The sequence below is a fragment of the Trachemys scripta genome, chromosome 1 (assembly GCF_013100865.1).
Source record: "Trachemys scripta elegans isolate TJP31775 chromosome 1, CAS_Tse_1.0, whole genome shotgun sequence".
NCBI lineage: Eukaryota > Metazoa > Chordata > Testudines > Emydidae > Trachemys > Trachemys scripta.
In genome coordinates this window covers 89,941,677-89,963,620 of record NC_048298.1, presented here as the reverse complement: position 1 = coordinate 89,963,620, position 21,944 = coordinate 89,941,677, and the positions used below count along the sequence as shown (strand labels likewise).

General features: G+C 42.9%; 1 protein-coding gene across 14 annotated transcripts in view; it reads left to right on the top strand.

The window, feature by feature from the left end:
• Positions 1-13,799, top strand: part of TNRC6B (trinucleotide repeat containing adaptor 6B) — a 215,188-nt gene extending 201,389 nt beyond the window's left edge. For 7 of the 14 annotated variants that reach the window (XM_034776008.1, XM_034775991.1, XM_034776044.1 and 4 more), the window contains 7 exons: positions 739-885; positions 1,130-1,225; positions 2,400-2,426; positions 3,554-3,892; positions 4,308-4,378; positions 6,092-6,231; positions 12,971-13,799. In XM_034776008.1, coding sequence (XP_034631899.1) covers positions 739-885; positions 1,130-1,225; positions 2,400-2,426; positions 3,554-3,892; positions 4,308-4,378; positions 6,092-6,231; positions 12,971-13,358 — 1,208 coding nt within the window. In that variant the 3' untranslated portion in view covers positions 13,359-13,799. The remainder of the gene's footprint in view (positions 1-738; positions 886-1,129; positions 1,226-2,399; positions 2,427-3,553; positions 3,893-4,307; positions 4,379-6,091; positions 6,232-12,970) is intronic. The other 7 variants (XM_034776086.1, XM_034776054.1, XM_034776076.1 and 4 more) reach the window with 5 other exon arrangements.
• Positions 13,800-21,944: the final 8,145 nt, after the last annotated feature.

Here is a 21,944-nt window from a genome sequence, read left to right as displayed (position 1 = left end):
CAGTATAAATTTAATAATGAATTAAGAACAGAATAACTATAGAGTGCCTAAATGATCCTTGATTTCTGACAAGTGAACTGTGACCTTTTGTGTTTGTGATGGGCATACAGGTGTGATTTGAATGTAGTTGATTAAATCTGCTCAGAAACACCTAACCACAGAATGCACACAAATCAGTTTCCCTCTTCTGTACTGCTTGCTGTTTCATTCTGTGTTATGCTTGCATGGAGGCTAAAAAAAATCCCACTGAAAGCACATCTGTCAGTGAAAGGTGTGGATGTTTGGCTTTCCAGGTGATTTTGGGATGAGGAAGAGCAGGATTTTTCTGCCTGGAGCTTATTGCATTGGTGACGCATGATGTAGCATGATCTTCTTTGGGAAAGGCTCCTGTGTGCCAAAAATATCATTGAAAAGGGTATAGTGTAGTCAGCAAGGCTGAAGTCATTGAAGTCTAGTACAGTCTGAAATGAGAAAGGTGGAAGATAGTCCAGAGGGCGCCCCATGTATTCAAGCCAGTTTTGGGGTAAACTCCCATGGACATGAACTGTGGAGAGCAATATAGTGAGAGGAGAGGAGTAGTACAAGGCATATTCTATATAGGAAAGTCTTCTCCTGATGATCCATTGAGGAGCCCTATAAAAGATAGTCATGAGCCCTTTCAAAACATCCTCAAATTGTTAATTTCTTGTAAATGGCATTTCTGTCTCTGCATCTTATTTTTATTCCTTCCCATCCCAGAGTTCCAGCCGGGAGTGCCATGGAAAGGTATTCAAAACATTGACCCTGAATCTGACCCCTATGTGACCCCTGGAAGTGTGCTGGGGGGTACAGCCACCTCTCCCATTGTAGATACTGACCACCAACTTCTGCGGGACAACACCACAGGTAAAACAGCAGACACCTGCATTCATTCCAATATCTTAATCTTTTACAGAAGTAATTAAAAAAAAATCTAATTCTCCTCCCCACCCACCCCCCAAAAAGGGTGAGAACACGAAAAAGCCTAGGCTGCACTGACATGTTGAGTCACTGACATTTAATGGAAATGGAACCAATGGGGAGTGTTGGTATTACAGAAACTCTTATATTTATCTGCAATATTTTCTTCCTTTCCTTCCCACTTTGATAGGGTCTAATTCTTCCCTCAACACCTCGCTGCCTTCACCTGGTGCCTGGCCCTACAGTGCCTCTGACAATTCCTTCACCAATGTTCATAGCACTTCAGGTAAGTGGGTTCCAGATCTTGAAAAACAGTCACCAGCCAATCAGTATTCTCTGTCTGTACCCACTCACCTTGTCTCTCTACTTTGGGTGTCGTCTTGTAATGCTTCCTGAAAGCTAGGGAATTGAGAGATTTGATTGGCTGGTATGCTAGTTTTCCTCTTGATAAAATGTTCCATTACAATTGCTTTAAAACAACCCTCTATTTTTAATGAATTCCCTTTAAGATCCAAAATACAAAGGTCCAGCACATGGGTCAGGGGATGGAGTAGAAGGCAAAGAAGAGAGGATATAGGGAACATCCACAAAACTTACAAGCATTTCTCATACAAAATCTACTAGGATAAATAGTGAGGGTTTCATTTCTTTAATTTGTTTTTATGTGTACCTGCTACTAAGCAAAGAACTCAGAGATGTTAAGGGAGGGAAACACTATATGCAATCACCTTGCAACTTTCTAAAAAGGAAAAGCACTGTTAACCAGTGGAAGTGAAAATATTCTATTGCACCCTTCATCCCCCTTCAGGACTTGAGAGGGAAGTTATAGTGATTCTGGCAGTTTAACATGTAGACCAAAGCCTAGACTTTTGCCCTACATCTTTTCTTGGTTATAAAGACACCAAGCATTCCTATTAATCAATGGGCTCTATACTCACCACTGAGTAACCATTTGAATATCCAACCCAGGAAATCCAGTTAGATTTCCAATTTTTTATAAATCCCAAATTTTTCCCTTGAGCTGGCATTGTTCTTGGCTAGTTCTTATAATTAAATAGGTGTGAGACTATAGGATGGCTTTGATTGAAGCAGTGTCTGAATATGTAGCTTTGTTCTACAAGGACATGTAAAGTTTCTGTTTCAAAGTCAACTGCTGGTTAATCTGAGTCTGGGAAGAGGGACATCAAACCCAGCTTTACCTCCTTTTAACTATATCTAGCATATAGAAAAGATGGGAATGATTTAAAGAAGTAGAAATGAATAGGATTAACACATGTTCCTCAGCTTCAGAGCATTTCCCTAGTGCAGGAAAATGACTCCTTGAAGTGGGTCCTCTAAAATAGGCAGGTTAGAATTCACTGATCCCTAAATAAAATTTCCAGATCCGTTGGTGTTTAGATTTTTTTTGTACACTTCAGATTTACATGTGTAAAATTAATGCAAGCCATTGGTACTTACAGACCCCTGGACTCCAAGCACTATGGAAGGTAGCGATCCAAATATGTTGCATTATAAATCATTTCCTTTTTGCTAACAAATCTGCATTTTTAATTCTCAGATTTGCACTTATTGTGCTACCTTGGGGAACTGGGAACCCTGATTGTTTGGTTTTTCTCCATTTCAAATCTACACTAACTTGACAATAGCTAGGACTTAAATGCACGTACCAGATGTGAGCCAGATTGACTAGACAAGTGCATTTTTCCCAGACAGCCCTGCCTTGAAGAGCAAGTGCTGCTTCAGGATTTTTGGATCTTATACTTTATTGTTCATTTGCTATGTCCAGTCAGAAGTAAAATGCCAGTTACTGGAGTAATCTGCACTCTGCCTAGCAATCTTATACTGGGTGAGCAGTGTGTCCAGTAACTTCAAGAGAAACTGAAGAATGTATTACTGTCTTCTTTCTTAAGAAAGGGAGAAGAGGGAACCTCCCCATATCCAGAATTGCAAGTATGAATTTTCCCATTTTTGTTAGCATACAGGGCTTCCTATTGGAGGTCTTTGAACTTCATTAGGGGAAAGCCATGTTTGGGATCAACCTCAGATAAACTGAATTCCTGTCATCAGGGTTCTCATAAATCCAGATTACACAATAGCTCAGTTTCTTGCTTTGCACCTCATAATGAAACCCTTGTCTCATAAAATGGAAGTCGTCCTACAAAAATAACACATCTTTAGGAAGCAACATAAGCCTAATATGTAGAGGAGGGAACAAGGAGCAATGAGACTTGGGTTTGAGTTCCCACTCTGCAAGTGTCTTATTTTCTGAGCCTCAATTTTCAATTTGTTAAATAAGGATAATATTTGCCCACCATTGTAAAGAGCTTTGAGATCCTCAGATCTGAATTATATCTCTCAATTAGATCTCCGATTATATTAATGTGTCTAAGAGGTCACTATATGAATGAATGAGTTATAGAAAGCAGGGATTAACCAGGTCTGACTTTGCTTGTGTTTTAGTTTGGTACATGCTAACAGCTGCATGGATTTGAACATTGTGTGCCTGCACCTGATACAAGTGGTTTTAGCCTGCTACAATAGCTGCATAGTTACATAGACTGTGTTGTGGGGCTTAAATCCCATTAATCCATGCCTTTTATTTATCTATTTACAGCAAAATTCAATGATTACAAATCAACATGGTCCCCAGATCCCATAGGACACAATCCCACTCATCTCTCCAACAAGATGTGGAAAAACCATATTTCCTCAAGGAACACTACAGGGCTGCCCCGCCCACCACCTGGCCTGACCAACCCCAAACCATCATCTCCCTGGAGCAGCACAGCACCCCGATCGGTCAGGGGGTGGGGGGCACAGGACTCAAGGCTTGCCTCTGGTGAGAAGGATCTCCTGATAGCATCATTGCTCGGCCGTGAGGGGTGTGTGTTATACAACGCTAATGGTGTGGATATGATGCGGCCTTCACAAGAGAGGAAGTTGCGGTTGCCTGGTAAAGGAAAAAAATATCCCTTTTTAAAATGGAAACTTACTGTCAATGTGAGGGAAAGGTCCCGGGAGCTGCCTGGGGAGGAGTAAGGAGAGGGCTGGGAGCTACCAGGAGAGGATTTCTGCAGCATGGGCCTTTTGAAGAGTAATGGGTGGTGGTGGTGAAGTGAATTATGTGGTTGGGGAAATCTCTAGAAGACACAAACTGGCAAAAATTAATCCTAATGTTAAATGTGAGAATTGTTTTGTGTACAGTACTGTAAAGCATAGAATCCACTCTGTTAGTATGTCTGATATAGATGAAATTATCTGAGAGACAGACAGACCTGAGCATAGTGCAGAGGAGGCATTTGTTTGTCAAAATGTACTCTCAGTATCTTCTGACTTTTGTATTTCTCCCTCTGTTTAAATGTTTTCAGCCTCTACCTGGAGTGATGGTGGCTCAGTTCGTCCTAGCTACTGGCTGGTTCTTCACAATCTCACTCCACAGGTATTTCTCTTTTACTCCTCTTTTGGGAGGCGGGAGTGCTAAATTACAGAGAGCAGGATTTGTGGGCTGCTTTTCTAGTCCCATTTTAATGAAGTTTAACAATGCTGAATTGGCTTGGTGATTCTGATGAAATACCCGTAGTCAGAGTAGCCTGCTTGACTACAGTAATCACATCAGCTAAATGTGTAGAGATCTCAGTTGCTTTGGTAGGATGATTGATATTTGCCATAAGACCATTGTAACTGTCCCCACCATTACCCAGGGTATTTTGTGGAGGAATTACTCTCAGGTTTGTTTCATTCAGAAATGTGGATAAATTGTGTTGTGCATAATAGCTCAAGGCTCCAGTTTCTTTGGGACATTGTCAATAAAAGAGCTAGGGAGAACTGCCAGGTTTTACTCTGGGGTTTCCATAGCAAAACCTCAGAATGTTTCCAACACTGTTGCCAACAGCACAGCCTAGTTAGGACACTCCAGCAGTCGTCATTCTTGGAGCTTGTTTCCATTCAAAATAAATTCTACAGAGGTCCTGATTTCAGTAAGTCCAATTAGCCTGCATTGGAGCCTACAAAATGCCTGTATGATTATCAGCAGCATTTTGGAAACTAGACAACCACCCATTATCCAGTAGGATAATTTATCACACAGCACAGCTTAAGAACTAAGACCATGGAAAGGAGGGCTGGGATCTTCTCAGGTCATCCAAAATGCCAAACTGCATCACTCACATTATAAAGAACCTTTCCCTTGATATAGAGGGCAAGAGCAGCAATAGGAAAAAGGTTTGTCTAGTTGCAATGAAAAAGCACATTTCTATGTTTCTCTTAATGCAAGGAATGTTTCATGCTGTTCTAGCAGTCACTGAATGGCAGAAGAAAAGATTTGGGAGAAGTTTAAATTACTGAAAAAGGATATAAATGGAACTGATTGTGATCAGAAAGGGGAAATGGCAAAGTGATGCTTGCTGATATAGAAAAAACAGAGGCAGCTGCTGCTGAAAGTGTCCAAGATGAGAGACTGAGCTCTGTTAGTCTGGCAGACTAGCAACAGTATTAATTGTTGTTTATCTCATAAACCACCGAAGTTAAAAGCAGATCCTTTGCACCATTCAAAAACTGAAATCCCCAGTTTTTCAGGTGGTATAAAGTAGTAATCTCTAGCATTTTCAAATTACTGGCTGGTTTTAAAATTCTTCTGAAATTGAATCATTGGGGATGGGGGGAAGCAAATCAGGTGATCAAAATAACATTCTTTTTTTGGTGCAATATTTCTTTCCCTAATAGGGTTAGAAATACAGTTTGTACTCCACTGGAAATCTGGGAAACACAGAGATAATCACAATTTAGTCATCTCAACAAGATGAAGGGAGAGAAAATTAGACGGGGGCCTAGAATGAGCTAAAATTTAAAACAAGCTAAGCTTAGTATCTAATCGCTGTACTACAAAGTGAAGTCACTGTAAGATGCACAAAAGCCTAATGAAAAGAACCTATTTGAAAATAACATCCCATCCCTCTCACTGACCTTCTCAAGGTCCCATTCTTTTCCCTGTGACATGCAGCACAATACTAACTCATTTTTTTTAAATATAAATTTTTAATTACCTTATTTATTAAACATACCTCAGTTCTTCAGATGTATTCATATCATAAACAAAAAGTTCAGTGCCCCTTTCTTTCAGTAAACTGTTATTTTTCCTGACTATCTTCCTCAGATCGATGGGTCAACCTTGAGGACGATCTGCATGCAGCATGGCCCACTGCTGACATTCCATCTGAACCTGACTCAGGGCACCGCCCTAATCCGATACAACACCAAACAGGAGGCGGCCAAGGCCCAGACTGCACTGCACATGTGAGTTACCCCAGCAACATGCATATACCCCATTTCCTCTGTCACACAGAGCTGATTTTGTCTATTGATAAAAGTCCTGCATGCAGGAGGTGATTCAGGAAAACTTGTTCTTTGAGTGCTTGCTCATGTCCATTCCATGCTAGGTGTGTGTGTGTGTGCCACATGCACAGTTGCTGGAGATTTTTTTTTTCCTTAGTGTATTCATAAGACTGGCCTTCGTGCCCCCTGGAGCCCCGTGCACATGCGCCAGTATAAGGGGTATTGAAGGCTCCACACCCTCTCAGTTCCTTACTGCCTGTCACAGTTGCTTGGAATGACCACCTTGCTCTTGCAAGGCTTTCCAAGAGGTTTAGACTCTGTAGTCTATCGTACACCTCTACCCCGATATAATGCTACCCGATATAACACGATTTCGGATATAACACGGTAAGGCAGTGCTCCGGGGGGGCAGGGCTGCGCACTTGGCTTCCGCAGACAGCGGTATATCAGGGTAGAGGTGTACATAGTTTTTATTGTTAACGTACTTAGTTATCCGTTAATATTAGTGTATATAGTATAAATAGCAGTCCTAGTTGTCATGGGACATCATTCCAGGGACTGGGCATGCCCCGATCCCTAGGCTTCAAGCCTTGTACCTCCTGCGGCAATCCCGTGGCAGTGAGCGACCCGCAATTGAGTTGTCTAAAGTGCCTTCGGGAAGCTCACGTTAAGGAGAAATGGAAGATCTGCAGGGGCTTCAGTCCATGCACTCAGAAAGACAGGGACATTCGTCTGAAGGCTTTGCTCATGGAGGCAGCCCTCAAACTGTCCTCAGCCGCTCCAAATCGACGCCAAGCACTTTGGTCTCCATGCGAAGTGCTCCACCGGCACTGCTCTTCCTGGCTCCATTCTCCATTTCCAGTGCCAAGGAAGAAGCATAAGAAACAGCGTGCCAAGAGAGGGCGCTCTCCAGTGCTAAAGAGGGACAAGCAGGGAGCAGCTGATAAAATGAGACCGATGCTGGGCCACTCGTCCTCCCCAGAGTCGGGCCCCCTCGACTCCGGAGGTTTTCCAGGTTACAAAGGATTTCATGTCCCTCCTGATACTTCCCACCCCCGAATGCCCCTTACCAAACAGGGATGGAACGGTTCAAGGGGCAGTGAGCTCTGTCGCGGAACTCACCGTCGTGTCACCACCAAGAGGAAAGCCCTCCATGGCCCTGCTGCAGCGGTTCCCGACCTAGCATCAGTCACCAATTCCCCAGCACTGCCTGGAGGCAGAGTGGGTACGGCTCTGCCATGGTCTCTAGGGGAAGAGCCCTCTTCAGAGTCTGGGGGGAAATCCTTTGCCGCGCTGAAAAAGTACCAGCGGTCATACTTCCCAGTGGTCATATTCTGGTGTCCGCGGAACGAGCCACTGTTTTTTCCCGACCAGCACTGGACCCCAACTCTGGTACCCACCCCAAGGTCACTGAAGTGGCCCCAGTGGAGGTGGTACAGATGGAGGAGGAAGGACCAAACCCTCCTATGGATTTAGGGGGTCACAAGTCCTAGTAACCCTCTTCAACCAGATGACTTCAGGGCCCATCAAGAGCTTCTGAAATGGGTCGCTACAAACTTGGGGCTGGAAGCCAAGGAGCAGCAGCTCCCTCCAGAGTGGCCAGAGCCAGTCAATGAGGTGGTGTTGGGACCAGTCAGGGCACTATGGCAGACTCCTTCATCTCTGCGAGGTTTCACATGGTCTCCCTGGCTCTATCATTCCCTCCCTGGATCCAGGAGACTGGTATTCCACCCTCGATTTATGGGAAACTTATTTCTACATCTCCATCTTCCGTGGACACGAGATTCCTCAGGTTTGTGGTGAGCCAATGCTGCTACCAATTCATCGTGCTTCCCATCAGTCTGTCAGCAGCCCCATGAGTTTTTACAAAGTGTATGGCATGGTTGCAGCTTATGTCAGATGTCGAAGTGTACAAGTCTACCCCTACTTCGATGATTGGCTCATCAAAGGCCACTCATGGACTCAGATTCAGCACAGCATTGGCTGCACATTTTGGGCACTGGGTCTGTTAATAAATGAACAGAAATCAACACTGGTTCCAGTGCAGAGAATAGAATTTATTGGGGTAGTGCTCGACTCCATCCAGGCCAAGGCCTACCTATCAGAGGCTAGGTTCCGAACTATGTCAGATCTAATCGCCGGGTCACAGCTCACCTGCTTTCAACTGCCTGGGTGTGACTCCAGCTGTAGGTCACATGGCAGCATGTACCTACTGTTGCGGAGTGTGGGGGAGTCAGGGCCCTGCACCCCTCTTCCCGAGATTCACTGCGACTCTCAACCAGCCAGTAAAGCAGAAGGTTTATTTAAGGACAGGAACACAGTCTCAAGCAGAGCGTGTAGGTACGACCAGACCCCCTCAATTAGGTCCCTCTGGGAGGTTCAGGGAGCTTAGACCCCAGCTTGGGGTTCCCTGCGTTGCACCACCCAGCCCAAACCGAAACTAAACTCCCAACTCCTCCCGCTGCTCCTCTCCTTTGTTCAGTCTCCCGGGCAGAAGGTGTTAATTCTCCCCACCCCCGTTCCTGGCTCAGGTTACAGCTCAGGTAGCTTCCTTCAAGGGAAGTCCCACATCCCCACTGCAATCCCCCTGCAACATTCCCAGGTCAAATCTGCCCTGCTCCCTGCTCCGTCACACCTACATGATGCAATACGTGCAGCTATGCCTCAGATCCCTACAGATGAGCCTGGCATTAGTCTAGTCCCCGGGGGGACACCACTTGGACTCGGTTCTCACGATTCTGTTGCCCATCTTAGCTTCTCTGATTTGGTGGAGAGACCCATGTTCTGTGATGAAGGGGGTGGCTTTCGCTGCCCCATATCCGACAATAACATTGGCTTTTGGATGTGTCAAACCTGGGGTGGGGAGCCCACCTCGGCAGACTCAGGACCCAGGGTTTCTGCAGAACTCTCTCTACATATAAATGTCAAGGAACTCGGGGCAATATGCTTGGCTTGCCAGGTGTTTGTTCCCCAGCTCTCAGATCAGGTCATGCAGGTCTTGATGGATAACACGGCCTCAATGTTTTACATCAACAAGCAAGGGAGAACTCGATCCTCAGCCGTGTGTCAAGAGACCCTCCGACTGTGGGACTTCTGTGTGAAGCACACCATTCACCTCAAGGCATTGCGCCTCCCAGGAGACCAGAATGTGTTGGCAGATCATCTCAGTAGGTCCTTTCCTCTTGCCACAAGTGGTCTCTTCACCCAGAGGTCATCGCTGTTATCCCCCACAAGTGGGGGACTCCCCCAAGTGGACCTGTTTGCCTCCAGACAGAACAGGAAATTTCCTGGTTCTGTTCTATGCGCGGGCTCAGCAAGGGTTCCCTTTCCAATGCCTTCTTACTCTCGCGGGCAGATGGACTGCAGTACACCTTCCCATTGATCCTCTTGGTTCACAAGGTCCTCCTAAAGATGAAGAGGGACAAGGCGAAGGTTATCATGATTGCTCTGGTGTGGCAACACCAGCATTGGTTTGGCATGTTTCTGGATCTCTCAGTGGCAGCTCCACTAGTGCTCCCATCCCGCCTGGACTTGATTTTGCAAGACCACAGCCGGTTGCTTCACCCGAACCTTGCCTCGCTATGTGTGACAGCATGGCTGCTGCGTGGCTGAACCCTGAGGAGCAGGCTTCCTCGAATCAGGTTCAAGAAGTCTTGCCAAGGTAACTGAAAGCCTTCCACCAGGTTTACCTGATTGGCTAAGTAGAAACATTTCATTTGTTGGACCTCTGCACGGAATCTTTCTCCATCTCAGTTTTCCCTGCAGTCCATCTTGGACTACCTGCTCCACCTGAAACATCAAGGTCTGGCTCTATCATCTGTTAGGGTTCACTTGGCAGCCATCTCAGCCTTCCATCCTCCAGTACAAAGTAGATCAGTTTTCTCCCAAGAGATGAAAGTCAGGTTCCTCAAGGGCTGGGAAAGACTCTACCTGCAGGTGCGTGAGCTGATTCCCCCATGGGACTTAAAATCTGGTCCTGTCTAAGCTCACAGGGGTCCCTCTGCGAGCCGTTGGCATCTTGTTCCTTACTGCCTTTCTCTTAGAAGGTCGTCTTCCTGGTTGCCATCACTTTGGCCAGAAGGGTCTGTGAGATCAAGGCCCTGACATCAGAAGCCCCTTATATGGTGTTCATCAAGGACAAGGTCCAACTGCGCCCCAACCCGGCCTTCCTGCCAAAGGTGGTGTTGCAATTCCATATCAACCAGGAAATTTTTCTGCTTGTCTTCTTTCCAAAGCCGCATAGCACCGATGAGGAATGTTGGCTCCATACATTAGACATTAGGCAGATCCTGGCCTTCTATATCAAGAGGACTAAGCCCTTCCGCACATCTGCACAACTTTTTGTAGCAGAAGTGGAAAGGATGAAAGGACTACCGGTGTCATCCCAAAGAATCTCATCCTGGATGACAGCTTGCATCCGAACTTGCTATAAGCAGACAAAGGTTCCGCCTCCAGCCATTGTGACTGCTCGTTCCACAAGAGGCCAGGCTTTGTCAGCAGCATTCCTCACATAGATACCAATCCAGGACATCTGCAGAGCTGTAAAATGATCATCGGTTCATATCTTCGCATCCCACTACGCCATCACCCAACAGGCCTGTGATGATACCAGTTTTGGGAGAGCAGTGTTGCAATCAGCACATCCATGAACTCTGAGCCCACCTCCAGGGGTACTTGCTTGAGAGTCACCTAGCAGGGAATGGACATGAGCAAGCACTCTAAGAAAAAAATGTTATTAATCTTTTGTAACTGTTGTTCTTTGAGATGTGTTGCTTATGTCCATTCCATGACCTGCCCTTCTACCCCTCTGTTGGAGTTATGGATAAAAAAGAACTGACAGGGTGCGGAGCCAGCGGTACCCCTTATACCGACGCATGTGCGCAGGACTCCAGGGGGCGCTAGGGTCAGTCCTACAGATACCACTAAGGGGAAAAAACATCTCCAGCAACATGGCACGTGCACACCTAGCATGGAATGGACATGTGCAACACATCTTGAAAAACAATAGTTACGAAAGGTCAGTAGCCATTTTTTTGTCTGTCCACTTCCATGTTTTAGAAACTCTCAGGTAGTAAGCCAGTTCTCGGAGGTAGGAGGCTCTTCCTTTACCAGCAGAAGATGGGGAATAATGATTTGTTTCTGAATGAGATTGTTGGAACTGCTGCTGCAAAGTGACAGTGGCACAACAAGGATTTTGCAATGGGTGGGCTGGATTGATGGGATCAGTGTGCAAATGAGTATTCAAATTCGGCTGTGTTTATGAAAATTAATAAATTGCTTCAGATGATCATTAATCTGCAAGATTTCTGCGAAGTGATGAATCGCATTTTCAATCTGTAACAAAGTCCATGTGAGTACCAAAGCTAAATTCCTTTCCTCCTCCTGCCTCTTTAATAAATACATAAAGAAAAAAGTGCGGTGGGGGGGGAGGAATTGCTTTGTGAAGGAAAGCTTGTTTCCTAAAGCAGAAATTCTCAAACTCTTTCATAGCATGGACCACATTTTAGTAGAGGTTCTCACAGACCACTTGTCCTCTCATTCTTGGTTGTATGTATCACTGCCTCCTAGTTACGATGGTGTAAGACCCTTGTGGCAGCAACAACAACAGTTGCTTACATAGGAAAGTGATGGTAGGAAAGTATTTAATGTGTTTTTAATAAGAATTTAGTAGCTGGAAATCAGGAGTGGGAATATGCAGCATTATATGACCCGCCAGCTCCCCTTGAGCCCCCAGCAAGTTCAACATGGGCCACAGTTTGAGAACTCTTTGAAGTAGAGGAAAATAAACTTTTATTTGGGTGAAAATGTTTTTTTAACTCTCTACAAAGATTTTTTTAAAACTTTTTTTTTTTTTTCATTAAAAAAATCTTTAAGAAAAAAATCAAAGTTTGGAATATTTTAATTAAAATGTCTCAAAGAGAAATGTTACCATTTCTGCATTTTTTCCCCATTGCTGGTTTTTACCCATCTGCAATGATTCTTCAGTTCTGTTCCCTTCTGAGTAATCTTTACTTCTTGGGGCACTGCAATGCAGAAAAATAGGGCTAGGAAAAGACAAAATAGACTGTGGTTTTAACTGAGAGGCACTTAAAATAAGTTTGCAGATCCCAGACTTGGTTTCCTGTTCTCAGGCCTCCATTAGTTTTCTTAAATTTGAGTGCGAGTCTGGCTTGCTTTAGAAGTGCATGCGGTCTTGGGAGCAAAGACTTCTTCCCATGCTCCCAGTTACCTTTCAGAAATGTTAAAGCTTAAGAAAAGGTTGGGAACCTAAGAAATTCCTTTTTCTTTTTTCATTCTGAAGTTCTTTGATTTCTAACCTTTTCTTAAGCTTTTGTGTTTTGGAAAGATAATACACACTGAACCTATTCATGTGTGTCTGCACCTTTATTTTTGCATGTTTATGACTCTGTTAATGTTTCGTACTCTCTCTGTGGACTGGGTTTCCTATACAGCCATAAGAGCTGTAAACGTACTGTCATTTTTTAAAAAACGGAAAGTTTGGGTTCTGCAGAGTCTGATTAAACGGGTAAAGTGGAGATGACTGCACCCACCTTCCTTGCTTAGTTCTACCACTGATTTCCTTACTGGTCTGGGCAATCTTTGCCATTTTGTGTCCAAGGTTTGGAATCCTGTGCATGTACCCTGGTTTTTATATGAACTTCGTTTCTCGTTCACCCTTTTTTCTCCCTGTCCCCCCCAGGTGCGTGTTGGGAAACACTACCATCCTGGCTGAGTTTGCCACAGATGAGGAGGTTAGTCGCTTTCTGGCACAAGCTCAGCCCCCGACACCTGCAGCAACCCCAAGTGCACCCGCAGCAGGCTGGCAATCCCTGGAGACAGGACAGAACCAGACAGATGCAGTTGGACCTCCTTTGAATCTTTTTGGTGGGTCAGCAGGGCTTGGGCAGTGGAGCAGCAGTGGTGGCAGCAGCAGTGGGGGCGATCTCTCTGGCGCTTCATTGTGGGGGCCCCCAAACTATTCTTCAAGCTTGTGGGGGGTCCCAAGTGTAGAGGATCCCCACAGAATGGGCAGCCCTGCTCCCTTACTACCTGGAGACCTTCTGGGAGGAGGGTCGGATTCAATCTGAACTTAGAACTTTCAACTCTGACCTCGTGACCTTTTTTGGAACAGCAGCAGCACTAACTTGACCTTTTCGTTTTTTTTCAACTTGCAATAAATACATTTTTAAAAGGAAAAAAGAAAACGGAGAGAGAAAAAAGGTGGGTCATTGACAGACTGTCTGAGCACATAGTTGCCTCCCTTATGTAACTTCAGTTTTTTCGTTTGGAATATGAATCCAAAAAGAGAACATATCACTCTTGAAATACTTGAATCATGAACGCCAACTTAGAAAGACAATGTGAAGCAAGTACACATACCATTTAAATTTAAACACAAAAAATTAAAAAAATTAGTTTCTAGTTTTTCACTTTTTCATGTTATACGGAAGTTGTTGCTAAGAAACATATATACTGAAAAAATAGCTTTTTAACTTTGTTTGCACTGGGTGTGTTTCCGTCCTTAGGTCTACCGTGTTGGGTGGGGTTGGGGGTGGGGTTCAAAAGAATTGCAGGGGTGGGGGGGAGGGGAAGACTTGACGGAGCCTCACTTTAAAAACAAAAAAAATTTGAAAAAAAAAATTGAAAAAAAATCCCAACACTTTGTGATTGGCTGGTTGATAAATACCAGTGTGTTCTGGCACATGTAACTGCCCATGTGTGCTTGTTTCTGGTGAGTGCGCATTTTCTCCCTCTCTCTCTTGGCTGTCTCAGAATGCTGCATTGCTGATGGGTCTATGGGCTGGCTGGCCATCTGTGTGTCTTGATTCTGAAAACAAGTATGGGGGAGTCCCAGTGGCTGAAACAAAATTTTCTTGGGCTGGATTAAAATTTGTCAAGTCTTTTTGGTTTTTTTTAATTGATTTTCGGAGGGTGCTAATTCAAGTTTGCAGATCATATTGAATGTGGGTTGTTGCTTCCTAGCCCTTGTTCTGACCCTGTGGTAGAGCAAAACACTGCCATGTCCGAAGGATTTGGTGAGAAGGGGAGCCAATGTTGTCTTTTGAGTAGCAGTGTATTTATTTATTTATGTCTGCATGTGGGGTTTTTATGAGTAAACCCTAGAATGTTTGTTTTATAATGCAAGCCATTCTTTTTTCTTCTGTGGAGGGTAAAACAGAGGATAGAAGACATCACGTTTATATGTGGCTAAGACCAATGTTCTTATCTAGTCCCTTGCAGTCTTCAGTATCTTTAGAAAATTAGTCTCACCCCTCCCCCAAACTATATACATATATTCATGTTCATTCATGAAGTATCCATCAAAACCTTGAAATTCCAGCCCAACCAACATTATTCTCTTAATTGATTTACTGCTTATATTAAAACTGACAAAACTAAGTTGTGTCAGCAGTTTGCTGGCCTGCCTGTCTCATCTCCTGAAAGCACATGCAGCTAACTCCTTTCTGCATCCCTCCTGATGAGTGTTACCTGTGCCAGGCCGTGGTGTATTACAGCACCAGACCATCACTGACAGAAACGTTTACTTACGAATGTTCTTAAACCAGTGTGTACTTCAAATGTTTCCTTTTGTTTCTCTGTGTTGTGTTTTTTCCTGTGTACGTGGTTTTGCTTAGGCAGGTATATAACTAGCAAAGACTTTTTTTAAAGTATTGCACCTTTTTTTGTTTTTACTTTTTCTGTACTGTTGCTTTTTAATTTCTGTATTTAACGAAAGATTTGTTTGGGATTTTTCGAGCATCAGTGTAGTAGTACTCTGGGCAGGATGGGGTGACCTTTAATCCACAGTGATAGCCAGTGTGTGCGTGCGTGTGCACGCTGGGAACAAAACTTACAACACTGCTTGTGAAAAGAGCTGTAGCAGACCTGAAGGGACATCCCTTTACACAAAGCAGGAGATATTTTGTGGGGGCAGGGAGAAGAGGGAAGAGAGATGATGGTACTCTTCTCAGAAGTGCCACCAGTAGTGTGGTGGTGTCAAGCTCTGTGTTATACTGTTTAGCATAAAGTGCTGACATTCTGTACCAGCAAATACCTACCCATTCCAACCCTGAGTGGGAACGTACCTCTGTTGTCCTTATTAACTGTAGGAGGTGGGGAGGGGAGGGAAGTCTCTTTTCTTTAGCATCTTCACTGAAGGATACAATAGTGTCTAATGTATTTAACTCTTTAAATATTGGGGGGAATGGAAAAGGCAAACTGAAATAGTTTACGTGTGTGTGTGTGTATGTGTGTGCGCGTGTGCGTGTGAGAGAGAGAAAGGTGGGGAAATTCTGTGATTTTTTTTTTTTTTTTTTAATTGCCATATCTGTGTAAACCCAGTGTGACATTGAAGGCTGACTGAGGGGAATGCTATATCTACATATGCCTATAGATTCATATGCAAAGTGTTATGTGACCCAAAGTATGTTTGTGTATGTGTGTAAACTGGAGTCTGCAACATACTATCTGGTCCTTTTTTGAATATTATTTTTTTTGTTTGTTTTTGTTTTTTTTTACTGTGCCCTCTCCTCCATCCCACCATACACATTGAAGCAGATATTTTTCTTCCAACTCCTACCAGTTAGGTTTGTTCCCTCCCTCCCCCCAGGCAGAGCTACATTGTCTCTGGTAGCCTCAACATGAAGACCAGCCATGTGCAGAGATGCAGGAGAGATAAAACCCCTGTGCCAGCAGTACTTTCAAATGAAGCACCTATGATGGCCTGAATAAGCCGCTATCCATTCTGTCACGTTACTCGCCCATGCTGGTTCACTGCTGTGTTCCACCCCCTCACTTCTCTCTCCCAACCTGCCCTAAGGTCCTTTTACCTGCACTTTGGGTTAGTTGAGTTAATTGCGATACTACGGTGAAAGCCGGGTGCTAGAGCCCCTCTTGTTTACAAGACATAATGAGGGATTTGAAATATTTAAAAATGAAAAGCTAAAATGTTCTTCCATAGTAAGCTTAAAGAGGAAAAAAAATTAAAACTTACACACAAAAAAAGACCAAAAAGTGCACGCATGCATGCATGCATATATATTAGATGAAGACTAACTCTGGGAGCATTTAACAGTGTTTTTTGTTTTTGTTTTAACATTTATTTTCCTGCTTTAAATTTGCAAGCTTTCTCAGGAATTCTAGGGTAGGAAGCCAGTTTTTGAAGATGGTTTATTTAACCTTATCTTATCCTAGATAGATGGCTGTTTCTTTCCTGTTGATAAACTTTTACAAGTTCCTGAATCTTCAAAAACTTTGAAAGTTTTTTTTTACTTTAAAAAAAATTAAGAAGCAGAAAAATCTCCAAATGTTACTGTCATAACTGGGGATCAAGCATTTTAAAGACTGTAAAAAATAATTATTACAACAAATTCAGTAAGAGCAACAGAAATTCATTGTATTCTTAAAAACCAAGTTGTGGGAGAAAAGGGTTGTTCTTTGTAGAGCGCTGTTAGTCTCATGTGGGTACAGTTGCATGTGGGGGGGGGGAGAGATGTGTGAATGGAAATATAATCACTTAGTTCTTCTGCAATGAAAATTAGACTGAACTATCCCTCCAAGCACCTTTTTAAAAGAAAGAAAACTGTAAACCTAACCCGTACCTATGGAATATCCTAGCAATGGAGCAGTTGTATCTTGTCTCCTTTTTAATACAGAAAATGATCGAGAGGGGAGAGAATTTGAAAGTCTCCTGTGAAATGTACATTAGAGAACAAAAGTGATTATTTTTAAATTTCCAACTACCCCTTAGTCAATGATAATCCCCATTATGAAGATTTGCTGCTTGCTTTTCTTTGTTTCTCACCCAGAAATGTACTTTAGTTTTAGTTTTTTTGAGGGGAATATTTAAGCTCTCCTGCTGACCCCACAGGTGCCAGCTGTCAGGACTCCCCGCCCTGAGAACAACTTTGCTGAACTCAGTGTTGGGATGGATAACTCCTGTCTCCCACCACTAAGGGAGAGGGGCCTAATCTGCCTGAAGTTTTTAGGCTGAAACCACAAGCCACTTTAGTGCCTTTGTACATATACCCACACATTCTGCAAAAGGAGGCATATGTAGTCCAGACACTCCATGAAAATGAATGCACCTGCTCTTAGAATAGAAAACGAGCCTGCCGCAAAGGCATGCCATGCAGTGTGTTACATAACAGAATAGGTAAGAATGCTTTTTATGATTTGAAAAATCAAATGCCAAGTTTCTCTCCTATCACTTCAGTTGTGCTCTGTGTGTTGCATTCTTCCTGCAAGTGTGTGCATGCAAGTGCGTTAAAAACAATACACCAAGTTAATTTGGAAAATCGTAGTGTGATTGGCCAGTAGAGAGGGATTCTTTAGTTTCTTTTTCTTTGTTTAAATTGAGGGAAAGATATTTATCTGAATGCTTTGCCAGAGGCTGTGCTTTATCAATTGGCAGTGTACGAAGAACAGAAAATGGTAGGACTTAGTGAAAAACAACCAAGGCCTTTGCTGCAGTCCCTTGGCAACAGCCATGGCTGATGACTACTAAGAGGTTAGAGCACTGACTCTTTGGCTGTGTCATTTCATAAGGGCATCCTTCCCCTCTCCAAAAACACCCCCATCCTTGAACTCTGTGTAGGCTTTATCTTTGGCACTTGTATCTTGAGTCATCAATTTATAAGTTGCTTGAGGTACTTTAATGCCTCCCATTTTCCAGTCTGAAAAAATTTAGTTGTCAGTTTTGTTCCTGTCCAAATTTATAGTTGAAACCATGCAAGTAATACTTGTCTAATCACTGGTTCTATAATGGTTTTTCTGACCATTTTGAACAATAGTTTTGGAGGACCATGCTAGCCAGACAGCACTCTCCTACAGGCCAAATATGGCTTGCCTTTCTCAAACAAGCAGTTCTATTTGATGTCAGTGCTTGAAAGAGGCAAGTAGGATTTGGTACTGGGTAGGTCTGGCTTTTAGAACACTGTTCTTGAGAAGGCATTTGTGACTGTCCTGGTCAGGAAAAATGTGCTGCTAGCATTATTTCACATGAACACCATGAAAAGAAAACTAGGAAAAGTTTGTGAGAAGAGGTGGAAACGGCACATCTTGGAATAGATTATGAATCTCTACTGCCAGTTGGGGGTCAAATGTCAAGTCCTTCCTGTTAGTCTCAAAAAACACATCTTCAGTTTCCCAAGATGTTCATGAAGAAACAAAGAATGCACCTTGTAGCAGTTCTGTTCTTGATTCTTGCTCCTCATGGCCATATAATCTAAACACGTACATGTCTCAATTATTATTCCTTTCTTCCTGATTTCCTGTCTCCTTTGTTTTAATCCTCCACTGTTTTAATTTTTCTAATTACATTTTAGCATTTTTTCCTTTTACGTTCTATTTTCTACAAATTCTGCTCCAGTACCAGCTGCTTCCCCCTTCCCCCGAATGTTGCCTGAATTGTCTGTAGGCTTATTCTCTGAATTAGATGGGTTTGATCCTTTTTCCCTTCTGCCATAGTAACTTTTATTAAAGTGATAGTGAAGATTTCTAGTATGCAAAATGAGAAACACAAGCAAAGTAGGAAGTTTTAAAATATGACCACTTCTAGTGGAAAGCAGATTTAATTTCTTGAACTGGGTGCCCTTTGGGAAGACTTTTAGTCTTTTCCAATATGCCTGTGCTTTTCTGGACACTTTTCCATCGATGCTGAGGACCTCTACAATCAAATGGTGTGAACTTTTTCTTAGACTTTGGCTTTCTGATGTTCAGGTTAAACAGACCGAAGAATTTATATATTGAACAGAGACCTTAAGCCAAACACGTTTTACTCTGAAGTATAAACAGGATGTTTTCAGTAGTCTCCAATATTAGAGAACAATTCAGCCTTCGTATTAAGTTGGCCTCTTTTTTTTTTTATTCATCTTGAAGCTTTTAAAAAATAGTACATTAGAAATCTTGGTCTTTCTACTTAATACTGTTTTTCATTGCAGCGATTTGAACTGGCAAAGTGACTCGTGTAATACTTTGTAAAAGCCAACTTTCTCCTTAGTATATGCTCTCCTTCCTCATCAGATGCTGCCACATCTCCTCTGTTCATGCCTTGATTGTAGAATAATCTTCTGCTTCATCCCTCAGCTGCCTTTCGCTCTTCCTGGGTTTGATTTTGCTCTTGCATGTGGATCTCCCATTGACTTTAATGGGGGCCCAGTATGTGCATCTGAGATCCAGATTTGGCCCTCTGGGTCAGATCCAGGAAAACCTTATAGCAGTCATCCTAACTCTCTCAAGTTAGTGCCACTGACTTGAATGAGTAAGTGCTACTCACAGGAGTAAGGGCTATTTGTGTAAGTAAGCGGTTGCAGGATCAGGATTTAAGATTGTAGCTGTGGAGCTATAGTGCTACCAATACAACCAGGAACACCTGCCTGTCCATGCATATATTAAATTCCCTGCAAACCATGTGATTTCATAATCCAGGACTTCTCCAGTGTTCTGAGATGCTCTTACAGTGCTTGGCAAGTAGTTGCTCAGGATATGAAGTCCTGATTGACTGGGGTGGAAGTTAAATTTTTTTATCTGCCCTGGGAAAAATTCCATTATAGCAAGGATGGATGTCTCCTTAACTGTAAATATGCAAAATAATAATGCAGAAAATACTCCCAAAAATACAAAGTTGAAATGATGTATAAGAAACTAAAAAATGCTGTCAGGAGAGTGTAATTTTATTAAGACTGAGTTTTGTCTTGTAGCTGAAACAACATATGCAGAACCTGTAGCCTTTTCTACACTAATTTTTCAAAAAAAGAAAAAGAAATCCACTGGTAATGTTAGTAACATTAGGAGCCCAACATAGAGGGGCCACCTGTTGCCTCTGGTGTTTTAAGCATCATGTTGATTATACCTACTCTGAACAGACTATAGATGACATGATGCTTACAACACCAGAAGTCCACCAACACTAAGGTTTCTTGGTGGCTGAATAAGTGTTAATAATGATGGGGAAACTTGTGCAAAATTTTCTGTAAAATTAGCTTAAATCTTTTAGCTAAATAGAGTTTGCAGCTAGGACTGTACCCTAGCTAGGGACTAACCTTTTAAGCACTGTTCTAATAAGTTTTGTCTCCTCTACAGACGTTTTTCAAAAATATCTCACCATTGCAAATACCAGCACAAATGAACTTGTATTACCAACAGTGGAGACATTTTGGCAAAATTTCCCTGAAGTAGATAAGGCCATACAGTTTAGTCCTTTTAATACTGATTGGCCAGGCTATATTAGAACCCTGTTTGTCCACAATAAAGTCCACAATGCTGCTATTAAAACTGAGTCAGTGGACCTCGTTACAACAGTTTGGTTTGTGGTGTAGATTGGACTTCAACCATGTTCTGTGGTTGGCTAAAACCTTGGATGTGCTTTAGCCCCATTATGGAAAATGGTTAAGATCCCATCTGTGCCACAGAAAATGTTCTAATGGTCTCCAGACTTGTAGGGTTCTAAGCCTGTTTTTTAAATTGTGTTGTGAGGCCAATGGAGATGTAACCTAATCAGTGGCATGCAACAAAGCAACATTCACACGCTGCCAGAATTTGTGTGTGTGTTGCTTTTTATAAAGGTATGCAGGAAAGTATCTGAAAATCTCCCAGAACCTTGGGTGGTGAAAAGAGCATCTTGCAAACTAAGTGTCCTGAGCAAAGAGCCATTTCCCGCTGTGCATGTGGCAATCAGTAATGGGGACATCCAGCAGTGTTAAAACCAGGTGGAATTTTAGTTTTTTTTCTTAGCCAGAGAGTTGGAATAATTTTGACTTGACCCTGACAACCATTTCTATAAACACAAAACTGCACTCCAGGTAAAATGGTAGAAAGTTTTGTGCCAGGCAGCCACTGAGTATTCTTTGTGGCACAGTCTCTTGGCTATTTGGTGGGCAGAGGGAGAAGAGGGGAGATGGGAAGAGTTTGCATGGACAAACGAGATAGGCAGTGTTTAGCAAGAAGTGTTTCTTTTTAAGCACTAAATGCCTCATCTTAGGTATTAAAGTACAAATCAATGCATTCAAATAACAAAATTCGTCAATTTTTTAACTGTTTTTAACCATGACAAATAAATGGAAGTTTCTCTCGTGTTTTAGATGAAACAACCTTAGATGAACATGGTTCCTTCTTAATACTAATGTTGAGCAGCAAGAGCAAGTTTCACAGCTTGCTGGAAATAGATGTTTTAGTGACATGGTTATGATATTAAGTGCTTTTCTTCCCCTTCCCTACCCCTTCCATAATTGGCTCACCCTCCTTATATAAGGTGCTGAATGTTTTGTATTTTTAGTGGTGGGTGCAGGAGGAGCAGAAGAGTGAAAAGGGAGCCAAGGTAGAACAGCCTTACTTTAGGGGGTAGCCTTACAACAGAGCTTTATATTGGGGGTGTGCTGTATTCCAAAACATGTAAGCCAAAAATGGAAAAAAGCGTTCATTTATGCAACAACAACAACAAAAGGGGTGTTGGAAAACTTCTTTAAGAAATACGTACCTTCTGAAGGTAGAGGGGTGTCTCACCAAGTGATACGTTATGTGATACTTCTTGCTGGGTCAGTAGGGATGGATTGGGGTATAAGCGCTTAACATTTTCCCCTCTTTGTTGTTTTTACAAGCAGTAACTTAAATGTGGTATTTATGAATGTGCCTTTGTGAGTACAGTGACTGTCTAAGGAGACTACTTGGGCTGGAGT